This window comes from Ptychodera flava, assembly GCF_041260155.1.
Source record: "Ptychodera flava strain L36383 chromosome 3 unlocalized genomic scaffold, AS_Pfla_20210202 Scaffold_25__1_contigs__length_14229661_pilon, whole genome shotgun sequence".
Classification (NCBI taxonomy): domain Eukaryota; kingdom Metazoa; phylum Hemichordata; class Enteropneusta; family Ptychoderidae; genus Ptychodera; species Ptychodera flava.
In genome coordinates this window covers 10,066,114-10,092,393 of record NW_027248279.1, presented here as the reverse complement: position 1 = coordinate 10,092,393, position 26,280 = coordinate 10,066,114, and the positions used below count along the sequence as shown (strand labels likewise).

The following is a 26,280-nucleotide window of genomic DNA, read 5'->3' as shown; positions in this document are numbered from 1 at the left end:
TGTTCTTAAAGATGACCTCCAGTACCTAAGTTGGAGACCTTATTTGCTTTTGTCATTCTTGTTTTCCTGGTTTAAATATTTCTCGAATGGACCATTCAAACCGAATGTGAGCACATAGTTTCCTTGACGGTAGTTTTTTGTTGCAGACATTTCAATATTGTAAAACATGTCATAGCATTTCCTTGGATACCTGTACTTTGGCATATGCCCAATATTTTACATAGCGTTTAGCAGTATATAAATGTATAGAATATCTCCCACATTCTCGAAACACAGTGACATTGGAGCTTTGCTGGAGACTCCAAAAATACAAGTAGTAGAGTAAACGTGGACAACTGGATGAAGTAAGAATTTTACACCCCATTTTATTCATTTATCTACATGAAGCGAAGGAAAAATTAACCATCCATGTAACTAAAGTATAACCCTGACCTATATACGAACTCACGCATGCGCAGCAGTGCATTGTCCTGAACTAAGCGGCCCTGCTGAGCATGTTTATACACGTTCCGAAGGTGTACGGGAAATTCCGTGTGAGTCATCACCATCAAACTAGCCTATATAAAGGAGCCCCGTTGTCAGTCCGCGCGGCCGGTCGCGGAGTCTAGCTGATGTTGAACACGAAGTTCCTATCGGTGCGAACTTGTTCACCTGATAGATAAAATTTTAGTAATTTCCTCTGAACTTAAAATGTGACGGAAGACCATTACTTCAAATAATATGAGACGTTTCAGATGAATGGTACTGATATCTAAAGTGTTCACTCTTTTATCTCTACGTACAAATGTAGTTCCTAAGTCGTTCTCTATTCTATTCCCACCAACAAAACATTCAATACTCATTTCCCCTCCCGATCTTTATCAATACTTATGATAATATCACAAGTTGTTCTGTTATCTGTTTTCATAGCATAATATCCAACCAAATCGTCAAATTCATCTCCAGTAGCTAACTTTACACATCTAATGAGAACTGTACCATGTTGAAGTATTTTCATATTATCAGTCATCTGTTGATTTACAGTCTGTAAAGTGAGAACAGCTGCCTCATCACCGACACTTTTAAGACCCAGTTTCTTTAAAGTTGTGTCCCAAAATAATCTAACTGGAACTCCGCTAGCTGTATACGAGCAATAATTCTCCCCCTCGTTTATCCACCTTCTTAGTGTATTATCTGCCTTCATTATTGTATTAAGAGGACTAATTTTAAGGTGAATCGGTATACCAAGAAGTGCAATGTATGGATTCGTAGGAGTAAGCCAACTACGAAAATCTAACAATTTATATTTGTTTACATTGCTATCAAAATAAATCACATTCGGAGTTCCTGGTGGTTCAGCAACACCTCCTGCAATTTCACTATCCAATATATCTAAGATGTTACGCGGCACATTATAAGGCATGAATTTCTGACTAGCCGAATCCCATGTCAGAGCAAAAGGAGTAGAATCATTCGAAGCCTTTGTGGCGTCAATTACAGTTTCATCAATGTCTTTAAGTTCGGAAAATTCTACAGCATGCTCGTGGGGTGGCGCCGCGGCATTGGCTAAAACGAAATATTTTTCGCGGTCTTTATAACGAAGGACGTAATCCTTATTATGATTAGCAGCCATCTTAGTATTATTGTTAACTTTAACATCACTCAGATCTTCAAGCTCAAGATTTTGCATACGAATTGTACCTAGACCGAAGCCACTTGGATCAGACATACTCCGTAGGGACCTATATACAGTGAAAATTAAAATAATACCTTGTAATATACAATACACAGTCATGCTTCAGCTATAGGAATGACAGTTCTCGGTGCTGTATTAAATGCAACGGCATTCACAGGAGGAAATATTATCGGACAAAAGCTTTCTGGAATGGTGACGCTCTTATTGAAGAGAAAGGTCCGACATGATAAAGCATTAGAAAAATTTGAACATGATCGCAACGTCTGGTCAGAAAAAAGATTACTACAGGCTGACTGGGAAAGAGAAAATCAAGCAAAGGACGCACATGCTGCGCAGAATTAAGAGATACAGATGCAGAAATCCTGGAAGAAGCAGAAGCGGTGCAAAGCCGTTCCGAAGGGGCAGTTCAATTCTCAGATTATTATCAGCCCAGTCCTGAGCAAAAGAAATATGAAATGATTTATATTGCTGGAGGATTGGTCGTGGGATGGTTTATCTTCCGATAGGGTTACACCGGTAGGGGCCCGCTTCGAACGACTACAGCAATTCAATACAAAAGCTAATTGGCCAGTTATTGAAATCGATCATGTTTCCATCCTGATCTGTTATCCAGATACGCATTGAATTCATGTAATCTCCCCCTTTTCTCAATGGCATAGAAATTGCTCCGTTTTTAAAATCGTAAGTAACCTTTTCACTTATTTCTCTCGTATCCCGGATGGGAAGTATTTGTAAACAGTTCGATACTTTCCCCTGTATGTATCCTCCGGAGGCACCCGAACCAAATGAAACATAATTTCCAGTAACATCGACTACATCTGAATGAACTATATATTTAGTGACTGTTAAGAAATCCACTTTCTTCGGACTCATAGTACTTTTTATAACTGGGTTGTTCTCAGGTTTATCTGAAAACCGGGTTGTTCTCAGGTTTATCTGAAAAACCGACTACGTTGGCGAAGCTACCTGTGGCATTGAAATAGACTTTAATATCTTTAGCCAAAGTTAGATAAAACATGGTTTGTCGGCAGATGTTTTTCAAAATTAATTTTTTGCTTCAACCCGATTGCTTTGTTTAACGTATCGATATTGTAGTTACCTGGACGTATTGATTTAGTCTTCTTCGGTTGGTCACCTTCTTGATATTTTATTACATTATTCGTCGATGTTATGTTATGCCATGAATTATATAGTCCGCACTCTAGCAGTCTTATCTTCGTAAACTGTGTCGTGTCAATACAAGGGTAAAAATTAACAGTAACAGGTTCACCTGTTTTGCTTTCAATCCAAATGATCATCGTTGTACGTTGTATGTATATATTACTAAGTATAATGTTCGATGAATATTATTATTATTCCGAAGGTGCCCATTACGAAGTATAAGGTTCTGCAGGAATAATATTTTTCTGTTCAAGGAGATCTTTGGTTGCTACCGCGGCAGCAGTCGCACCGCCTAATTTTGCCAATCGAGTCAAATTTGGACGACTTGGATCGCCAACCTCTATTTTCAGAAATTTGCTGGAGATCATAAGATATCCCATCGCAAGTCCTGCGATTACAATACCATCGTACATTGTGTTTACAACTGTTTTAATATCCATGATTGCTGACTAGTATATAAAATAAAAAAATAAAAATAAAAAATATGGGGAGTTAATCCATCTCATACAATGTAGAGGAGCTGGGAACACCCCCCTCCCCCTCCCCTGTCGGAACTGTTCCGGATGGAGCTGCTACGTGCTCTGTTTTTTTCGCTTTCTGTGGAGGATCTTTCCGGACGGAACAGGGGGTATGTCTAGCACGCCCCCAATATAGCCCTAATGCAGTCAATGAAACTCCCACAATTCCTAAAACAAGATAACATTTATTATACCATTTATTATCGCGTGAGCTATCACACTGTTCTTTCATTGTAGGCGGTAGGCTTATACAGTTTGTCGCTACCGCATCGCTCCCCTCCCTCCCCCTCCATTGCTTTTAGTTTCTTCTCCTTGTTTTTCCTGTTCCATTCTGCTAATTTCTTGCCCGCAGCAACTCTCCCTGGATGCTTCGGCGGTAACGTCACTTTCTCTATGTTGCGCTGTGTCGGAATCGTTTCCGTTTGCGGTGTGGGCTCCGTCGTCGTTTCCGTTTGCTGAGTCGGAAGCGTTTGCGAAGTTGAATCCATTTATTTCAGGTACTATATTAAACCGATTTTTTTAAATTTAAATGTTTACCCGTAATTAAACCGGTGGAAACTAGAGCAATCACGGGCCCCCACGTGTAGGCTATCCGTCCTGATAATCGTTTTATTTCACTGTTTAGAATAAAATCCTTTTTAAGATCAGTGGCATAGTTATCTCGATCATCGATTGGAACTACCTGACTGATTGCACGGGCTCCTAGATCTATGAAATTTGAGTGATGGTATCACTTATAAGAGAACTGTATTTCGCTTCATAGACTTTAAAGGCTCGTGTTATGAATTTATCGTTCCACGTTTCCACTTCTCTAACTGTAAACTCCTTACCAAAAAATAACTTACTTTGACCACTTGCGATGACACAGAGTATTTTTTCACGTTTCGTCTCTATTATGGATCGAGCGTCCGAAGGTAGCACCGAAGGCGCCGAAGCCCCTTCGGAATGCGCTGCCATATTTGCCGCTGCCGATGACATTATTAAATTCTCCATTGTTTGCAGTATGTTATCTATTCTTAGTAAAAAATAAAAAATTCGTTTAAACCTGAATCCGAAATAAAGTATTAACATAGTCTGGAATGTTAGTACCCCTAACGTTCCGACAGGGATTCCGGGAAAATTCTCCTCCATTTAAATCTATATGTATATAGAAACACGAATAATGAGTACAGACTTATTCCCAGTTGCTTTTCAATTGAATAAGACGAGCATACCAACAGTACAGCATGCTGATACCCCCCCTTCCAAACCGAACGGGGGAATAAAACCTATTCTCATGGACTTAGAAATTATGTAACGCCGACAGAAAAATTTACTTTTCATCCTCGGGATATATTTAAAGATAACGTAATCACTCATAGAACAGCAAAAGAAAGTAATGTCTGGCTGGGCAGCCCAAAGATGAAATACTGGGACCAGCAACTGAATTTCGCTGTATGGTGTAGCACTACTGGTTGTGGTATATCATTCGCCCATCTCTTTGATAAGAAATTTCCGCCCCAAATACGATCATTCTGCCGTTTCCATGTATATTTTACAATACGTCGTATCCTTCACGAAATGGGCGTTGCACTTCCAGACGATACCCCCACCTTCAAAGCGGGCGACAATCCGTACAATCTCGTCCAATATGAACTTCTATGTACAGAATTTGGAAATATAAGTCCAACGAAGTCCGACTTTCGATATCGAAAAGGTCAAAATAAGGGTCTTGGTTATGGATATGAATATTACACTAATCGTGGCCCTGTTCGACAGCCAAAAGCGATATACAACGGTCGGGACTTTTTCCTCTCCGCCGACGGAGGTGTTTTCTATACACATACAATTTTTGGAAAGAAAAAACACGTACTGTCCGACAAAGACCGACCGCACTACTATTTCTTCCGAAATGATGGATCGGAGGGACAATATAATAGTTTCATTCCTCTGACAGGAGACTCGGGACTAACAAAGGCCGGTCTCGCTCGCCTCAATGAAAGCCTTGAAGCCTACGTATATTGCATACTCGGCGCACAAGCAAATATTCGTAGTACCATAGTGGGTGATACTGGCAGTGCACAGCAAGTCCGAAAAGAATTCGGCGTTCTCCTCGAAGATGAAATTCGTAATACCGACAAAGTAATTAGTTATAGGCGATATCAAGACACAATAATGAATACTGGTGTCAAACTTGATATGGCAGTTTCACCCAATTTACTTCTCTTACCATCTGAGATGGTCATTCTTTCGGGCCCGGCAATCTCGGGTTATAATAATGAATTGCAATACGCAACAGAATCTATGTCCTTCGGGGTGAATGGTGATATAAACACGGAAGTTCGAGAAAGTGCTATACATGAGATGGAAGGGGAGGCGGATCCTGTGAAGTGGCAGGACGAACCCGGAGAGTCACCACCACCTCACAATGACACGACTCGGATTCCTAAGGCAGCAGCCGTGACCGGCGCAGACCCTATTCACGAATATGGTAAAATTGGTTTGTTATCTTTAGCAATATTCATTACTATTGTAGGTACTGGAATACTCTAACTCGAGCCAGTAACTTAAAAGAACTAGAAGAGATTCATTAATGTACAGTATATAGATCCGATCCGATGGCAATGTTCGCAACCCCACCATTCAACATGATTATAACTGGACCGACATATTCTGGCAAAACAGAATTTATGTTGGACCTCCTCACCGGTCCGTACTTAAGGAAATTCGAATATGTGATATTCATTTGCCCAACATTCATGAATAATAAAGCGTATAATAGAAGATTCATTTTCACCGATGATAATGTGTTTATATTTCCAGTCGGACTCGATGCAGTGGATGATACATTAACCTACGTGCATAAAGAATGGGCCGGCACGAACACTTTAATAATCCTCGACGACTGCGCCTCGTCCAAAGATATGAAGAAGCGCAGTAACGTTTTAGTCCAACTTGGTTTCAGCGCAAGACACGACGGATTATCTGTCTGGGTTCTGACTCAACAATATACTAGTATTAGTAAACCATTCAGGGAAAACATACAGATGTTAGTACTATTTTACACACCGAACAAGATAGACAACAAAACTATTATAAAAGAATATGGAATGGAGGTGTCAGAACGGGAAGCCGTGGGCCTAATCAAGCAATTGAAAAGTAGACCATTCAGTAAACTAGTATTTCGTTTACGGCAACCGTACGACATAAAATTATTCGTATAATATAACAATTATGGAAGCTGAAGGTACTCTTAGAGAATTATATTACAACCCGAAAACTGGTTTTGGAGGTGTACAAAAATTGTATGACGCAGCACGCGCCAGCGGACTCCACGTTACTAAGAAAGAGGTGCAGGAGTGGTTAAAAACTCAGCTAACTTATAATCTACATAAACCGGTACCTCGTTCTCATGCTACGGGCGGCCGGCGCGTTTTTGTAACATCGATAGACTCTCAATGGCAAGCGGATCTCGTGGAATTCCCTCCCCCGTTCGCAAAAGAGAACCGTAACATTCGATACATGCTAACAGTAATAGATGTGCTAAGCAAATATGCATGGGCCAGACCGATACAGTCAAAAACAGCGGATGATACGTTGCAGGCGCTACAAGACGTGATTAAGAAATCCGGGAGAAGGCCCGACAAACTTCAGACAGATGAGGGGCGGGAATTTACTAATCGAAAAATGCAGGGGTGGCTCCAGGAGTCAGGCATTCATTGGTTTCACACCTACAGTGACAAAAAAGCTAGCGTCGTTGAACGTTTTAATCGGACCCTCAAGACGATGATGTGGAAATACTTTACATACAGACAGACACGAGAATGGCTTTCTATTCTACCAGAACTTCTCGAGAATTACAACAACACACCGTTCATGGAAGTATCAAAATGAAACCAGTCGATGTAACGGAGGAGAACGATTGGCAGGCATTTTATACACTATTCGGTCCTGAGTTGGCAGCCGGGGGAGCCAACCCTGAATTCAAGCCAGGAGAACGGTCCGAATTACAAAATACAAGACCACTTTTAAGAAAGGATATTTACCAAATTGGACAGAGGAGATTTTCGTAGTTTCAAAAGTGGTGTACGCAGCTGGCTTGGGAACGCCACCAGTTTACAAAATAAAAGATCTGAATGGAGAGGAAATACTCGGCACTTTCTACTCCGATGAACTTCAGAGTGCACCTTCAGAACGCGACGAGCTGTACAGAGTAGAACGAATTTTGAAGACGAAAAAAATTAGAGGAAAGAAATATTATCTGATAAAATGGAAAGGTTATCCAGAAAGTTTCAATAGTTGGGAGCCGGAGGAAAATGTTATTAGAACTTCGTAAGTTCCTGTCCATGGTACTTGTCAAGAACTTCGTAAGTTCCTGTCCATGGTACTTGTCAAGTACTACGTAAGTTCCTGTCCATGGTACTTGTCAAGTACTACGTAAGTACTAACGTAAGTATTTACGAAAGTTATTCAATAAGTACCATGGAAAAAGTCTTAATTTCTTGAAAGCCGAAAGTGTCAGTTTACCACCCCACTTCCACCCCCACCTGGCCAAGTATTTATCATGTACTGTCGTAAGTAATGTTCACTTACTGCATCTTTTTCGGCAGTATGTGGATGAGGTGGGGGCCCCTCGGTTCCTGAACATATTAAGTTTGCAAGATCTTCAAAACGACTTCTCATGTTGCCATAGTCCGTTCTTTCGAGTCCCCCTTGTTCAGCTTTATCTATAAGTTCTGGTTGAAGTATAATGTACACAACTGACATGAGCCATAGACAAGTAACTTCAAAGTCCCTTCGGAACCGTAGGGTTTCATAATGTCAAGTGCTCGTAGGTCAAACGAAGCATTATAAGCACACAGATTCACAAGCGTTAAGAAGTTTGCGTAGGTTCTTTAGTGAGACTCGAGGTTGTTCTAGTTGTTCTTGACCAGGTGGGAAGTACGCTTTTCAAGTTCCTCCTCCTTGAAACCGTCTATTAAAAATCCTGGCTGCCGCCGCTCCATGCAATTCCAAAGTCAAAAGCTCGTGGATATTCTACTGGTCCGACTGTCTCGGTATCAATTGTTGGATTAAGTATATTCTTGAGAACTTCAGGCGTAAGAGCGTTCCGAATTACCAAACATGGAAGTCTGTAGTCGTGGCAAATTTCTAAGAAAGTCTGTTTGAACTTGTTGTGAATCTCTTCTAGTTCTTTTAAGGCGGTTATTTCGTACGACCTGGCTCGAGTCAACACATTCCGCCTGCAATAATACCAAGGCATATCTTTGAATATGATAATGAAACTATGTAAATGGTTAAATGCTAAAGAAACAATCCTTTTTTCTTCCGCTGCCACGGAAACGCCCCGGATTCTAGAAAAAGTCAGATGTTGAATGATGGAAGAGTCACAAATAATGTAGCGTTCTGAAGGGAGGCCCTCCCACTCCCCCTCCCCATCACCAGCCTGATATTGTAAACTAAGAGTATGATCTATAAACTGTTTCTGAAAATCGGCAATCGAAACGTGGCGCCCATTATAAAAGTCGGCAATGTTGCTGGAAAAACTAGTGTCAAATTCTGGTACGTGATACGGATCCAAATTTACTGCATCGTAACTCTTACCACTTCCAGTTGGTCCATTTATGAATATGTATGACATTTTAGGATACTATATCATAGAAAAATTTTTTAAATTATTTTTTATTAAGATATATACGATAAGACAATGACAATCCTTTCTATTTCAACTGCAATAAAAATACTTGAAACCGGAGAAGAGAATATTCAAATCAGTGACGAAGGGAAACTCATATTTGGTGAATCATTGGTAGATCCTTTCATATACGTAGACAGTGAGCTAGAAGTAGTTTTCCCCATCGGACCTAAGTACGGCTCTAGAGATCCTGCTACATGCGATGGGGTGTGTGTCCGTTGGCAACCGAGTCTTCAAAAGTTTACCGATTTAATAGTATTCCGTACCTTAGGTGAAAGTTTCGATGCAAGCACTGCTAAAAGTTATGCTGCAAGCCTAGCCGCTCACTCCAAGACCGGATTTTACAATCCATCTAAAGTTTATCAGAAGCGAGGTAGCGAGGGGCCTCAGCCAGTGGCGTATTTTAAATTTCAGTTTAAAAGAGGGGAGGGAGAGGGGCTCACGATTTCGCTACATGTATTGATATGGTTCAAGAAATTGACTGCGGTTTTAAAACAGTGAGCCCGTTGCTACCAGTCCGAGAAAATCCTGCTATTGTACCTCGTAATATCCGAAAAGGTAGTAAGATAGAATTCTTAGCATTTAAACCGCGCTTAAGTAAGCGTGCTCTTTCTTTCACTGTTGAGAGATTAATATTTTGTGCTGCGCCTAATAAACCAGAAATTCAAGATGCGGAAGAACTAGTCGACTTAGAAAGATTAGGCGAGATATATAAACAAATAAATGCTGCCAAAAATATTATAGTGGATTTTGATGACCTATCATAGAATAATTATTTTTCATTTTAAAAATTTTTAGGATAGTATATATCATAAGATTATTATGGCCCGTCGATTACATACAGCATTCAAGGGAGCAGTTTTACGAAAAGAATTTCCTGAAGTCAAGCGAGTCAAGGATATCGGGGAGCTGGTGGATATTGAAGGTATGGTCAAAGAAACGGAACGAAAGATGTACTCTGTTTATACCGAAATGGAAGTCAAATTATCGGATCCGAAAACTGGTAATACACAATCGCGTTCATTGTATGTTAAATTAAATGATACATACACAAAAGATGTAAGAGGATCGGGATTGGATGTGGGGCAACAATTAATAGATCGCTACGATCGTATGCTTGATACAATTGAAAATGTTGAGGGTTCTGGTCTCGTTCTCGAGGAGATACTTAATTTTGAAGTAATTCTAGTAGAAGTTTTACTCGGGGCTGGGGCTGGCGCAGTCCAACTTCCAGATGGTTAAAAAATAAGCATTGTGTTAGCGATCTGGTGCTACCTTCGGGCAGCGAGAACTGTTTTCAATACGCCATCGTAGCAAGTTTAAAGTTGACCGACCCCGAGTTTCGTGAAAAGAGGGGTGGTCAGGTAAGGAGAAAATGGAATACGTACGCCCCATTTATTGCTGACTACTGTGGGAAGGTATTCCCTTTCCTACGCCCGCCGATCTGACTGTATTCAGGCGCTTCGAGCAGCAAAATCCAGGCATCAAACTTCAAGTATTTCAGATCTACGAAAATGATCCCGCTCCCCCGTCCGACATAACTGTGTTATATAGTGCCCCTGGCGGAGCCGAAGGTGAAGCCGATAGGAATCAAATAGCAAATATCTTACTGATAGTTGGCGAAGACGGCGGCCGTTCTCACTTCGTACCAATTACTGCGGAAAATCGCCTTCGTAATTCTCGTACTAATCGAAAGAATGAGCGCAGACGGAAGGGTATTTGTATGGTTTGTAAAAGAGGTTTTAAGTCAACAGAAGAATTAGAAAAACATCAGGTATACTGTGGAACAGACACTGCCCAGCCAGATTTTCCTAAGGAAGTGTGTCAATTTGAAGGACATCGGAAGAAGGTTCCTTCTCCCTACGTCGTCTATGCAGATACTGAGGCAATTATTGAGAAGGGGACCGGCCGGCACATTCCAATTTGTCTTTCGTATGTTATGGTGGAACGGGGGTGGGGGGCTCCTTCGGAACGAGGCCCGGGCCGACCCACTGTTTATGGTAAAAGAACATTCACAGGTCTCTCCTGTGTTACAGACTTTCTAAAGGATATGAAAGAACGGGCCGAGTATTATTCTAAATCGTATTATTGGAAAATAATACGATGAGGGATCCTTCTAATTACCGGCGCGACGGATGTGATCCAGTCTGTATTGCATGTGGAGAGCCGGCAGGATACCGAGTAGTGAAGGAGGAGGCGACCTTCTATTGCGAGGGATGCCGGCCGTCGAGAACCATTCCTATCTACTTTCACAACCTCAAGGGATACGATGTTCTTTTATTTTGAAAGAATTACATGAAATCGTTACCGAAGGAGATGATGGGGGTTCCGGACCAGAGCCTAAAATTATAGCTAAGACGAGCAATGGAGGAATTATGGGTCTCTCGAAAACATTTATTTTTCATGCCTCAATTGTTGTTGCGGAGGGAAGAGGGAGATAAAGAGACGTTTCTTTTCTATAAAGTTTATGGACAGTGCTCAGTTGATGATGGGGTCATTGGCGAAGTTGGCAAAAACTGTGCCGGACCACGGATGGACGACGGTACCACTTACGTACCCGGACATTCAAAGGGTGAAAGGTTTCTTCCCCTACGAATATTTAGACTCGGTTGACAGACTGGGAGAGGAGGAGCTCCCGGAGAGAGGGGAATTTTATAGCGAATTGACGGAAGAGGGGATTTCAGAGTCCGATTACGAACATGCTTTGCGAGTATGGGACGAAGTTGGATGTAAGACGATTCGTGATTATATGGAATTCTATTGTGAGACTGACGTTCTACTTCTTGCAAATATATTCGAAAATTTTCGCGACACATGTTTAGAAGCATATAAGTTAGATCCGGCCCATTACATGTCAGCGCCTGGCTTGACATGGGATGCTATGTTACTTTACACGGGTAATAAGTTTAAACTCATTCAAGATGCTGAGCAGATGACTTTCGTACAACGGGGAATACGAGGAGGTATCAGCCAGTGTAATATTCATTATTTACAGACAAATCATCCGGCCGTCGCCGGCGGAGCTGGCGGGAATTACGATCCAGAGAAACCGGTGACCGAAATAAAATATCTCGATGCAAACAATCTCTACGGCTGGGCAATGAGTCAGGCAATGCCAGTGGGAGGACTTCATTGGATGACGATGGAAGAGTGGGAGGAATGGGAAGAAGGGGGCGGAGTAGGCTCCGGGGGGTGGGGACCCGGTGCCACCTTTCCACCAAGTTTTCTAGAAGTAGACTTAGAATATCCCCCCGAATTACATGAAGAACACAGCGATTTGCCATTAGCACCGCATCACTATGAATTTCCGAGGCAGGGCGGTCGACTGATTACAAGTGTGATGGATAGAGAGTCCTATGTCTTACACTACAAGTTGCTGGAATTCTATCTTCGGATGGGAATGAGATTGAAAAAAGTGTATCGGGCGCTTGCCTTCGATGAGAGCGCATGTCTCGCGGAATATATTGACTTTAACACTAAAATGAGGACAAAGGGGAGGACAGATTTCGAAAAGAATTTCTATAAGCTGATGAATAATGCAATGTTCGGTAAGACAATAGAGGATGTTCGAAAGTACAGAGACTTTAAATTTGTTTCGGACTGGAACGGCACGGATAGTGGACGTAAAAAGATTCAGAAGTATAATCCAAAGATGAAACATATAACTTTCATAACTTCCGAAGAGGATGGCGATTCCTGCGATAGTGCCCTACTGGAACTGAAAACGGATGAGCATAAATATGTAAAACCAGTTTTCATCGGCGCCGCAGTACTGGAACTTTCTAAGCTGCTTATGTATGAGACGCATTACAATTACTTTCGGGTCAAGTTCCCTGGAATACGATTAGCCTACATGGATACTGACAGTTTTGTTTACAGTGTGCCAATACCCTCCCCGGATCCGGACGTAACTTTCAATGATATAGTTCGGGAAGATGTGAAAAGAATGGTGAGAAGTCTATATATGATACTAGTGGGATGAGTGGACCCATGGTGGCCCCAACTTTCCGAAGATTAATAAAAAAGTGATAGGTAAATTTAAAGATGAGTTGAATGGTGAACCTATTCTTGATTTTGTCGGCATACGCTCGAAAGTGTATGCTTTTCGAACTCCAACTTCGGAGACGAAAAAAAATAAAGGGGTGAAAGATGTTGTGTTAGAAAACATTTGAACTTTGAAGATTATAAAGATCTGTTTGAAACTGGGAAGAAGTCCGAGCCGGCACAGTTTGTACAGTTTGTACGGAAAAAGGCTGGAGAAATCCGTAGTGAAAAGCGTAGTAAAATCATGATGGCGCCAAATGATATAAAACGTGTGCAGTTATACAATCCAGACACGGGCGAATGGCTGGCAGAAACATGGCCGATAGGACGGACGACGGGTCATGGTTACGGTTTAAAATTGTAAAGACATTAATCTACTATTTTCAACAGTGACCTGGGCATCACTGATAACATAATGTGGGCAAATATATTATCATTGTGAGCGTCATCGCCACCCCACGCGGTATCTTTCTTCAGGATCTCAAGTTGAATTCCGTCCTTTGTGTTCATTACTTTTAAACCATTTCCATGAAACTCAATATCTTTAAAACTACGCAGATCGATAAACAGACAGAATTTATTCTTCAAATAATCGGCCTCATCTATATCAATTTCACACCAATCTTTATCTTCAGCAAAATACCGTCGCACCTCTCGCCAAAATTGTCTGGTATCATCTTCTGAGCGTACACTTTATTTGCAATGCCTTCAATCATTACAGACACAGATTCAATGGAGGGGTTAATGAAAAGTTCACTGTTCAGTTCTGACTGATTCTGATTTTTAGTGAAGAGTATAGCGATACCTCTAATGCTACGTCGTGGTACATTTATATTTTCATTGATAACCGTGTCCGATTCTTTGAATGGGATTGTTCTAAAATAATGTATATGCTCGTAAAGGTAACTTTTTCACCGTTGTAATAACCAGCAGTTGACCCCGCGAGTTTGAGGTCAGAAATTGTCTCGTATTCCATTTGAATGTTTTTTAATTTATAATTGGTTGTAATAAACTGATTACTGACAAGTAATTGGGGGGCGGGTGCCAACGTAATTTCCCATTCAATATGACTCCCTAACGCTTTTGGATATGCAACTCCATGGCCTGTTATGAGGGGATGAGTGAGACGAATAGCATATTTTGTTTTATATGTGTCAAAAAGTAAATTATCGCCCACGACGGCAGCATCTGCATCGGTCGAACCGCTTCTTAATTTTCTTAGATTTTCGTTCTGAATTCCGTACAGTGTCATGTTCGTTCTCTCCTTTTTATGTTTGAAGAGATCGCGATAGCATTCAATGAGGTTATATTTATTCAAATCGAAAAGTGCCTGGCCCTCAAATGTGAGTTTCATACTATCCACCAAATTTTTTGCAACATTTTGTACTACTCGGGTAGTTCCACCTCCCATTACTTCGAGATCAAAAACCAGGTCGAAAGTATCTGGAACTAAGAGTACTCCGCTTTCTAACTTCGGACATCGTATGATAAGTGTCTGGCCTGGATCTGCCTCACTTGGATTATGAGCAATCACGTGATGAGTTCTTTCTGACTTGTTCCATTCGGTATTCGGTTGGTGAAAGTCGGTGATAATGTTCTATCGTACCCCATTTTCGTGTAATGTATATAGTAGAAGAAAAAAAAGAAAATAAATCACATCTTACATTTCACTTCGTGTATATAATAACTTAGAAGAAAAAATCACATCTTTACGTAAATATTTCCATCTGACTGAAAGATAAATCGATTGCCTGTGTCGCGAATCAATCGAAGAACCCAATATTCTTGGAGATGATGAGCCTCTTGGTCATCCTCAGTATCCTGGAATACAGCTATGAATTCTAGTCGCTTAAAGAAGTTAGTCTTCTGACATTCCTTCACGAAAGCTAAAATGTTATGATATAGATTATCATCTTTGAGTCGGACACCTGGATTTGCTCGAAGGATATGTCGATTTACCCGCCGAAGTTTACACCATTCCAATTCGACAGAGAAACCAAACAGGTCTTTATTTTTGGAAAGAAACTTTGCAATATTCTTTTCACCAAACATGTTGATGCCGTAGGGAGTGTCATATATTAATACATAATTTTATTTATAATGACTAATGTTAATCCAGTTAAAAATATCCATAGCTGTTCTCCAACAAATCCGACCACCGATCCTGCTGTTTTTAATAGAAAACTGACGAGGGAACCGATTAAACCTGGTATTGCAGCAGCACTTTTTGCGGCCAAGGTTTTAACCATTCGCCAAATTGCTTTACAATTTCTTTCGCTTTTGTATATACTTTGGGCGGACCTGAACCTCCTGCGTTTGCTCCAGTTCCTGCTCCCCCTCCTCCCCCTCCTCCTCTAGTCACAGCCAGGGCAATTGTTGATATTGTCATTCCAAGGGCAGTCAGTATTGCAGCGATTGTAATACCATTTCGTTTAAATAACTCTGTCAGCTTCAGCCTGAGTGACAATTCTGGATCGGAAATTACATCACGAAGAGACCTAGTCGTAGCCAGTCTTTCACGTGCCTCACTGATCATATCATGTTGTACTTCAATTCGATTATTAATTTTAGCTAGTCTTGTTCTGAGTTCAGGTGTAAGTTCTGTCTGTTCTGACATAATTTTATCTCTTTCACTGTAAAGCTCATTAAGACGCATATTTGCCATCTTTAATTCATCAACAAAAGCTCTGTAGTCAGGGTTTAGATTATTCCATTCATCGATTTTATTTTCTATAGTATGTATTTCATCGGCATTATCGCTAAAATTTACTCGTAAATCTGTTATTCTATCTCTGAGTCGTCCAATGTCGTAGGGTTTCAGTCTATCGGCCTGCCTGTTCATTAATGTTTTCGCTTCATTATCAGTCAATTGTGTTACCATTTCTGATGGATATTCTAATATATCTCTTTTAAATTCTGCAGCTCCCTTACCTTTTACTGAGGAGAACATTAAATACTTCTTGCCTTTATTATATGTCAGCCTGGCGTCTCGATAATACAGCTCTCCATTCCTAATACTAGCATTATTATGCATTAATATTCGTTTATGCTCATCATTAATCATATTAATATCTAAGTATATGTCAGCCATTTGCTTTGTAAGTTCTACTCTCTGTTTAATCGTACGATCTATATACGGACTATCTCGTGAGCCAGCCTGGGAAGGATCGGCTTCCGCAAGGGTATTATCATCGCCTATAAAGGATGTTTCAGTAATATCATCATCATCATTCAAATTTGCATCATCGAAATCCTGGAGTGGTATATCTTCTCCTCCTTCTGCCATATTGTATTTCTATATTACTACAATTATTTTTTATCCCCCCTTACATATACAGTAAAAATGCACATCTCAGTTGTTGAAAGCGTTGAACAATTGGCCGACTATATCGAAAGAACTAGCGCTGCATATCGTCGCAGTTATAAATTAATGGGTCGAATTGATATGGCTCTCAATATTACTAAGGGAATTCTTGTAAGCTCTGCTGTCATAGCAGCAATTCCAACAGTTCCGGTACTGTTAGCCTTAACTCCTATACCAGGTGTTGTTATTGATGTGATACAAGGGAAAACGGTGTAGCAAAGAGACGAGAGAAATATAAACATTATTATGTTCAATATAAACAGCTGCTTACACAAATACAAGAAAAAGGCGCAACCCTTCGGAACGAGGAGGCTCCGGGGTCAGAACTTATTCAGAACATATTTCATCAGGCGCTAGAAATTCAAAAACAAGAAGGATTTAGTCCGCCGCTGGAGCGATATCTACGATATTATGGATTGAATGGATATGAAAGTTAGTTAACTTCAGCTAGACTCCGCGACCGGCCGGCCGGACTGACAACGGGGTCCTTTATATAGGCTAGTTTGATGGTGATGACTCACACGGAATTTCCCATACATGTATAAACATGTTGTGTGTGACTCAGAAGGGAATTTCCCTGCTTAGTTCAGGACAATGCACTGCTGCGTCAAACCCCTGTTGCGCATGCGTGAGTTCGTATATAGGTCAGGGTCATACTTTAGTTACATGGATGGTTAATTTTTCCTTCGCTTCATGTAGATAAATGAATAAAATGGGGTGTAAAATTCTTACTTCATCCCAGTTGTCCACGTTTACTCTACTACTAATACACGACAAGCAAACTACTGTACTCTTTCTAAAGACTAAAACAGTCATATTTCCTATAACCCCAAATCTCAGACGCGTAGGTTAATATAGGTAGGATCATAGTAACAAACACTTTAAAATAAACATCATAAGGGAACATACCCATCTTGCAATATTTAAAAATAATTTGTTTTTGCCTGCTGAGCAATAGTTTTAGTTGCTATGGACCATTGCAATCGACATGAGAGTAAAATACCAAGATATTTGTAATAAGAACTACTTCAACAGGTTTTCCGTTAAAGTGCCACTTTTCTGATTTGGACAGATGAGCCCCAGATTTAAAAACAATATTTTTTTATCTAAATTCACGAGTCACAATATGAGCTTGAATTGTTCAGAAGGCGTTGTCATCCAACAATCGTATAAGAAAAAAAGTGTGACGTCATCTGCAAATAAAAGGCAGAAGATTTCTACTAAATCTGGAGTAAGTTGTACACCACGTAACTCATTTCTGTGGAGCTCATTTAGCAACTCATTTATAAAAAAAAGAAAACAAAAAGGGCCTTAACATGCACCCTTGACGAACTCCTATTGGACAGTCAAAAACATCAGTGAGTCAACTCTGGGATCTCACGCATGCTTTTACATTTTTATACATAGCATGAATCATATTAAACATTTTACCACCTATTCCCCCTTATAGCAAAACATACCATAATCTCTGTCTTTCTACTTTGTCGAACGCCTTGGCGAAATCGACGAAAACACAATAAAATTTGCCACGTTTAAGTGTCAGATATTTTTGGAGAATAAAAATATTATCAACGGTAGAATAACCACGCCTAAAGCCAGCCTGTGTTTCATCAATTTCACCAAGAGTTTCAGCCCAGAAGGTCAAACGATTGTTGAGAACAAAGGTAAAAATTTTACTGAATACACTTAACAATGAAATGCCTCTATAATTTCCTGCAACATTTATTTGGCCTTTTTTATGTAGAGGGACAATTATTGCTTTGGTCCAATCGTCTGGGAACAGTCCAGAATCAAACAGTTTGTTAAAGAGAACAATTAAACATGGCAACAAGTAAGTTTCAGAAACTTTGAAAAATTCTCCTAATCGTTCATCAAATCCAGAGGACTTGCCATTTTTAAGATGACGAATTGCTTTTAAGATCTCATGACCTGAAATCGGTCCATTTAATATGTCATAATCCACCTCTGTCATAAATGGAATAGCATCCGTATTTTCAAAAAGATCCTTCAATTCATCAGATAAAGAAAAATCATAATCAGCCCCAGGTTTAAGAGATAACAAATTACTAAAATAGTCAAACCACTCATCTCAGGCCAATGGTGTTTGTTAGTGGTCGTTTAATAGTCAATTTTCTTATGGCCGACCAAAACAGTTTCGAGTCGGACGCACAGTTTGAGGCTAATTTAGATTTTTCTTCTTCATAATAAATTCTTCTTTTGGAATTGACATTTTTCCTTAAATGTACGTTTCACATCTTTTTATTCCTGTAACAAAGCAAAATAATTTACTCTACGAAACGTTTTTCAATAAAGCATACTTTTTTGTTTTCAATTCCGAACATTCAGTATCGTACCAAAAAGGTTGCTGCAGTTGATTTTTGAAATTTGGTGTAAGACGTTTTGCCATACCACACGCTGTCGCAGCTGCTTTGAATAAATTCCCAACGGTTGCAATGCAGTCACCAACATCAGCATTCGGATCAGCAATAATATCATCTACTAGTAATTTGTACAAATCTACAACACTTGTGCCAGCATTGGCAAGATAGGTAAATTCCCCACATTTCTATCAACACCTCTTCTACCATTTAAAATATGCAAATTGAAAGAACAGCAAAATGAAAGCAGTTAGCGACCGTAGCTATTTACTTCTTTGTCTTTAGATAAACGTGATTCGTTAAAATAATCTTTGTTATACAAAACAGTGTCATCTATAACATAAGCCGTGTCATCGTCAACAGTGTAGTCTAATTGCTTACCAGTGCGAGCATTCATGTCACCTGCGATAATTACATTAAGCTCTGGTAATTTGGATGGTACATCAATAAATTCAGATTCTAGAAACTCAATACCATTGCAAGACGAAACCTTTAACAGAAATACATTCGAAAAGAAAGTGCTGACAATTTTCAGTGCGCTTACAGTGCTCACGCATGGGTTTGTCAACTTCTTGCATTTCCATAGATTGTACCTGTGTGGTATTTTATTATATAATAGAATAATGTTTAATTGAACATATTCTCTAACTGTCGTAGCTTTTACCTTCTCTTTTATATTCCAAATTGTACTCCACTCACAGCCTGTTCCCAACTGATTTACCCAAATTATTTTTGCATATGACTTGTCAGTGATCTTTGTTATGTACACCCAATCGAAATCTTTACATGAAACTCATATATATCTGAATATCTTTTCCTTGAAATACTTTATCATCATTGGTATTCTTTGTCTATTTACAATTCATACATCGTTTCCATTGGCATGGAATTGCTTTCTAAATTGCAAGGTATTTTACAATCCAATTTTTCTTGTCTGAAGGTTTTTTTATCACATGGTCCTGATGGATAAAATTACCATCTATAAAACCATCTATAAAAAAATCTGCAACGTAAATAAAGCAGCTTCAATCTATTCTCTGAAAAGTAACACCTGCTTATCACTTGTTACAAAACGATTTTTCCAAAATTTTTGTTTGGTTTTACTTATATCTTATATGTTTTGTCTTATATGTCTTTGCCATTCACGTTTATCTCGGCAGCTGTTTTGTAATGAACTTGAGCGCTCGTTTGTCAAGGTTGAGCGTAAAAGTGTGCTAAACACCTAAATAAATAAAATTCCTGGATATTATTTTTAAACGTTATTAATTAGACGTTTGACGCCATCCCTTTTCGGCAAACAACTTAATTACATCCTAGCCCCTTTAAGACACTTAGTACCTTTTACAATTGTTTGGACTCAGTCTCTGTATGTCGTGTGTTAGGTATTCTGTCTCCCGCCTGCAGGTGATGACGTCAGGGGAGCAGTTGCAGCCATTCTCATTCTAACTGTTGCTTCAGTTCCAGATTTGCCTCTTCCAAACCTTCGGTTTTCACTTCTTCGCCAGTCAGCATTAGATTCCCTTGACAGAGCTTCAACTTCCTTTAGCTGTAAAGTCCTCACAATCCATTATTGTTTGCATGAAAGCTATGACACCATGAAAATACACAATTAGAATTGTAGCGATGTACATTTCATGTATCTAAGACCATAGCGCCTTCTCTTTATATATCTAAGCAATAAAGCACACCCAGCGATGATATACCACGAGATTTTGACCAGATTAAGACATATATGCACGAGCGATAGCGATTGCATATATGTCGTGAACTGGTCAAAATCGAGTGTATACCGTCGATTGGTTAGATTTATTGTTATTATATCATAACGGTATATTGAAATTCTGGCGTGGAACGTCATAAACGGAGTTTTGCTCAAGCTGAGAGCTCGCGCCCATGTGCCAGCCGTGGTATATCGCCAATATACCACGGTTCTTTTCGCGTCTCGACCGATCAGATCGCTGTATTTGCACCATCAATATATTGGTATTACATAATTCTTAATAAGTATTTTTTACATTGATACTTAGATACTCTGGTTCATATGATGGCAGACCCCCGTAAATACGATCGGAACCTTTCGTCATACTACCTAAAACAAGGAAATGCTTTATGCTATGATGACTGTGAAGTGTTTAACATAACAATCTCTGCTTTTTTCCCTTACAGTTGTGCGACTTCTGTTGCCTGTGGTCTTTCCATGCGATGTCAAATTTATTACGCACTTTATTATTGATACTGTGTTTTTATTGCATCGCCGTCACATGGCTGACCATATCACCCATCAGAAGTATTGATGATCGAAGTCTCAAGCCATCTTCAAATCTGAATCTTTCTCGTCATTCGACCAGCAACAAAACTTTCATTCAAACAGCGCCGGAAATGTACATCACCAATGCAACGGTCTTTACCAAAAACTCTAAGGTTGTTATAGAAACGTCAAAACCAAATGTGAAAACTGACGGCATCAAACTTAACAATACAATTCAAGCTTCAAAACAGCTGATTACAAACACGTCTTGGACATCGACAAAGAATCAATCCGTGACGGTAATCGATGTGTACAAAAGAATTAAAACAGACTGGACATTTAACGCGACGGCAGCTGAAGAATTCAGGTGACCATATTTTGGCAATGCAACACAGATTTAAGGTGTTAGTTGGCAATAATAGCGTTAGGGTAATATTTGGCTTTAGAATATATTTGTGGTGGTATTTGGTTGGATCCTAGAAAACAAGTACTGTAGCAGTATCAATCCCACTGCGCATGTGTCTTGAATTTTGAATCAACCGTCCGGTTGTGGTCATATACACTAATATACCCAATGCTGTTAATTAGTTCCAGAGACCAGCTCTGGAACTGTTAGTTTTTGCTCACTTTCCTTCTTTCTTTCTTTCTTTCTTTCTTTCTTTCTTTCTTGCTTTCTTTCTTTCTTTCTTTCTCTATTTCCGGTATTACTATCATAGAACATGCTATACACAAATTTTACCTTAATTACCCAGAATGCATTGCGACACGCCTATGACGTCATCGCTCAACTCGGACGGGTTTTACGGGCATTTCTTGTGTGTTTATTTATTTATTTTTTATTCTGCATTGCTCGACTATCATATTGCGTTCAGCTATTAATAATTCTAGCTTTTTTTCGCTTTGTTTTTTGTTGCTTTTTGATTTTATTTTTCTCTAAATACTCGCCGTACGTGGCGCTATACTGTTTCGCCCGAATGTAACAATGGCGGCACATAAGATGGCTTCGCTCGCATAGAGAGAGAAAATTAAGCTTTCCCTAAATTTACAAGCGCGGCTGGGTACATCGTGTACCTAGGCGAGGTGGGTGTGCTCGAAAACGAAGGTCAATGCAAAATTTGGATTCAAAATCGGCTGTTTTGGCGGAGAAACTGCCCGCCGTATTTCTGAGGAGCCACCAGCGATTTTTCCCGGTTTTTCCTATATCAGTCTGCGAGGCCGGTAACACACAGGCCGGTAACACACAGCCGTCACCGCACCGGCGCCGGCATGCGTTGGCTGCACGTTAAAGCAGCTCAACTTTCCAAGATCAAACGGTCCGTATCTCGTGAAAACAGCGACATTGCAATGAAAATTGTTTTAGTCTGTGCTTTTAATCAAATGAAAATGCATGTGGCCTCGGTTTTCAATTTCAACGGCCTAGGTCCGATGTTTCCTCTCGTCTGATCATCGTCGTAAACAACGCACCTCTTTACGGCAACAACTCAGCGCTACCCGTCAAGCGATTGATTTTTGCGTAGATCAGCGGAGCGAAAATTATTGCTCTGGCTGGCGAGAATGTCGTCTGATATACATTTCCATGCGTTGTCGCCCCCGTATGTATCTGTTTCGTTTTACCGTACATGTAGGCATTTGTTATCTGTGGACTGCCTTGCTTTTAGTTGTATATCATGGTGTTTACTGCAAGCAGCCCTATAGGTACGTGCTTGAATATTAAAATCCAAAGCACTCTTTTATTCTGCACCTATCTTTGTCACACATTCTCTTGTTTCTTCCGCTGCTCTGGTCTCTGGAACTTCGCTTTTGCTTGCAAATGCTGTTAATTTTGTTCTAATTTTGTTTTGATAGACCACATCATATAATGTGACCAAAGATAGACATTCGAAGAACATTTCTGTCGCACAATCCAACAATTAATCTGTTGCGTTTCCAGACTACGTTGTGAGGCTTGGCAATCATCCCTTGCCATCCAATACTGTTCAGTAATTTTACAGTCGTCATTGTCACTTGTACAGACATGCAGTACATCAACATAAGTACAATATTACATATAATAAGACGACAAATAAATGTAATAAAATGCATCAACACTCATGTTTTTATCTTTTATTTGAAGGCATCTTCTGGATAAAGGATGCAGGACTTCAGAAATGTGTCTCACAAGTCACTATTCTGTTAAGATCAATGAGAGTTTGCAGTACACGTATTCGAATGATTCGGTGTTGATGACGCCATCAATCCTTAAGCGTTTGCCCAAGGTAAGTCCATGTACAGACCCTTACCAAGGTGACAAAGACAATCGCACAAATGAAATGGATAAGGTGAAAAAACAATGACGGGTGAATTTTGTCTAATCGACATGGGCTTGAGATTTGTATAATGCATGTTTTCTTCGGAAAATTAACAGCAGGGCCAAAACTTTACATGGAATCATCAATCATAATGATATAGATAATGATATCAGTGCAGCAGCAGCAGCAGCAACAACATCATCAACAACAACAGAATGGGAAAGTCTCACAACTACAATCTGATCGTCCCTACGCTGCAAAGTTTTTGGGATCTTCAAATATTACCCATAAAGCATTTGAACCTATATCTCAGGATTTCAGTGTGGATGCTCTACCAACTGGCTGACAAGCCCCAAAATAATTACAGTGTAGAGACGATCAGATGAAGTTAACTGCCCCATTTAGTTTACGACGGAAGGGTACTCTGCGTTTTCTTTCAGGAATCTCCGTACAAATGGAATTCGTTCAAGAAATGCAGTATTGTTGGCAATAGTGGTATACTTTTGGGAAGCCAATGTGGAAAAGCGATCGATTCTGCAGATTTTATCGTCAGGTAGAAAGTTATTTCTTTTTCATGTATCTAAAAGCTGGTCAAGCAAGTTCGATGAAAGCAGTTTATGTCAGGCAACGGTACAAATCTTGTGAAGTGTACCTCAAAATGGGATTTCATGTAATTCGGAGTGGCCCATTTGATTTCGGGGGGAGGGGGGGGCTGGAGGATTTTCGAAAAACAATGTTGCCGGCTAAAGGCGGAAAATGTCTCTGCAGGAGGGAAGGAAAAACTTGCTTCTAGGAAGGCTGCAAAAGAATTGGTTGTGATGCACCCTTAGGTGGTAGACCAGCTGTGGTCTCTGGAGCTGCCTCCTACGGCGGCATTTTCAACGCGTATCTATAGAAGCAGAAACCTCAGTACTATGAATCACAGTCACTCTGTGTGGAGTGACTGTGCATACAGAGTGACCGTACATGTATGTGTACTTGTATTCTGTTGCTGCACTCCCCGACTGCACTGTGTTGTAAATGCAATGCTGCTAGTGTTAGAATAAACGTGAGAGAATGTTTGCCAAGTCTACAAAAGAGATTGAAATCGATAAACAAATTAATCTCACAAAGCGGAAACACTTTATTAATAGATATATGTCTATTAAAGTTTGACATTTTGTCTTAAATTTTATTAGGAATGGCAATGTCATATTGTATGCCATCTGATCAGATATTTCATGGTGAAAAAGAATATTAATCTGTCATTCATATCACAGTAAATATATATAATTTCTTATATTCATTGTTATTTACTCAAGTTTTTACTCATTTCTTCAGTCGCATTTGTCGACATTGCTTTGGTGGTGTACGTGAAACAATGACTGTAAATTTAAAGGATAAGATTTAAAACTTACTGATATGATCAAAATAAACAATATATATTACTATATTTAAATAAATTCTTTCTACAAAGGTATCAAAGACTAAATGAACAATTGACTGTGTTTTACTCAAACAATTTTACAAATATTTTCGCTGAAAATGTGTACTTTTAAAGGAAAAATGAGCAAAGCATGTAAATCTCTGTGAAATACTTTTTAACACTCCACTGATGTCTACCTGTTAGATATTAACTGTGAACTCGTTTCCAATTAAAACAAGTTTTGTCTAAGAATTTGTTACAAGTCATGTGATTTACATGAGACAGTAACATTGAAAAGGTTGCATAAGTTGATGTTCAGTGATGTGCATGTGTGAGGTCATGGATATTTCCACATAATTAAATGTTAAAAACGGCTTGACTTTACAAGATTGTGATTGAATGATTTTGTATTTTGTAAAGTACATACAAAAAATTACTGCTAAGGTGGGTAAATAAGCTGACGCTATACCCGTTTCCTTCAGCCCCCCGCAAATCAACTGGGCTACCCCTAGCTAGGCGCATAGAGCTAACCACAAGTGAACTGAATGTGCTCACGTGGTTTACAACAGGTTCATTAGTAGTACGCTTCATAGAACAATCAGATATCTGTCAGATCATTATATGTAGCAGGTTAAATCACTAATAACAAAACTTCATTTAATATGCAAATAAGCTGTTTATTAACTTGACACTGCTCAATTTTTCATGGGACAAGTAGGTATCTAGCAGATCAACATCTGAGTTTTATCACTACTTACAAAGTTCATAAAATATGCAAATGAAACCTCATTAACTTCACACTACTAAATGCTTCACAACACAGTCACATATCTCTCGGATGAGTATCTGCAGCAGATTTCATCCAATTTCGTACAGTTATTTTGGAGTTACATGACTAATTACAAAACTACATTAAATATACAAATAAGCCCTTTATTCGCTTGACACGCCCAATGCTTCTCAGTACACTTAGATATCTTTAAGATCAATACCTGTAGCAAGTGTCATCAAATTTGGTGTAGGAATTTTAGACTTAATATAACTAATTACAAAAGTTCATTTAATATGCAAATTAGCAGATAATTGACAAGACACACACAGTATCATCAAAATATTCTGAGATTTTCATATTTGAAAAGTTCCATGAAATTTTGTGCAGCATTTCTTGATATATGTCTAAATTGTCACTACTATCGCCATAGGAAACTATAATATGAAAAAAAATGATAGTTCATACCTTCATTAATATGCAAGCAACACTAACCAAAGTGTAATCAGTTCTTGCAATTAGCGTATACTATCTGTCTACGAAATCTGACTTGAATCAGTTAAGCCACTTTTGAGTTATCGTGTAAAAAGACAGATAGACACACACTGATACACACACGCGGACAGGCAGACAGACATCGCTACAACATTAGCTCATGTGAGTGAACACGTGAGCTAAAATGTATGTATGTATGTATGTATGTATGTAGACTGAAAGATTCCGTCGCGTGCGGGCGCTCCGGCGCTCTGCGACCTA

The 26,280-nt window shown here is 39.5% G+C and overlaps 1 protein-coding gene across 1 annotated transcript in view; it reads left to right on the top strand.

Moving 5' to 3' along the window:
* Positions 1–26,280, top strand: part of LOC139125493 (alpha-2,8-sialyltransferase 8E-like) — a 51,851-nt gene that overhangs the window by 4,922 nt on the left and 20,649 nt on the right. Inside the window, exons 2-3 of the mRNA XM_070691558.1 lie at positions 23,176–23,317; positions 23,791–23,903. Of these exons, the coding sequence (XP_070547659.1) occupies positions 23,210–23,317; positions 23,791–23,903 (221 nt within the window). The 5' untranslated portion in view covers positions 23,176–23,209. The remainder of the gene's footprint in view (positions 1–23,175; positions 23,318–23,790; positions 23,904–26,280) is intronic.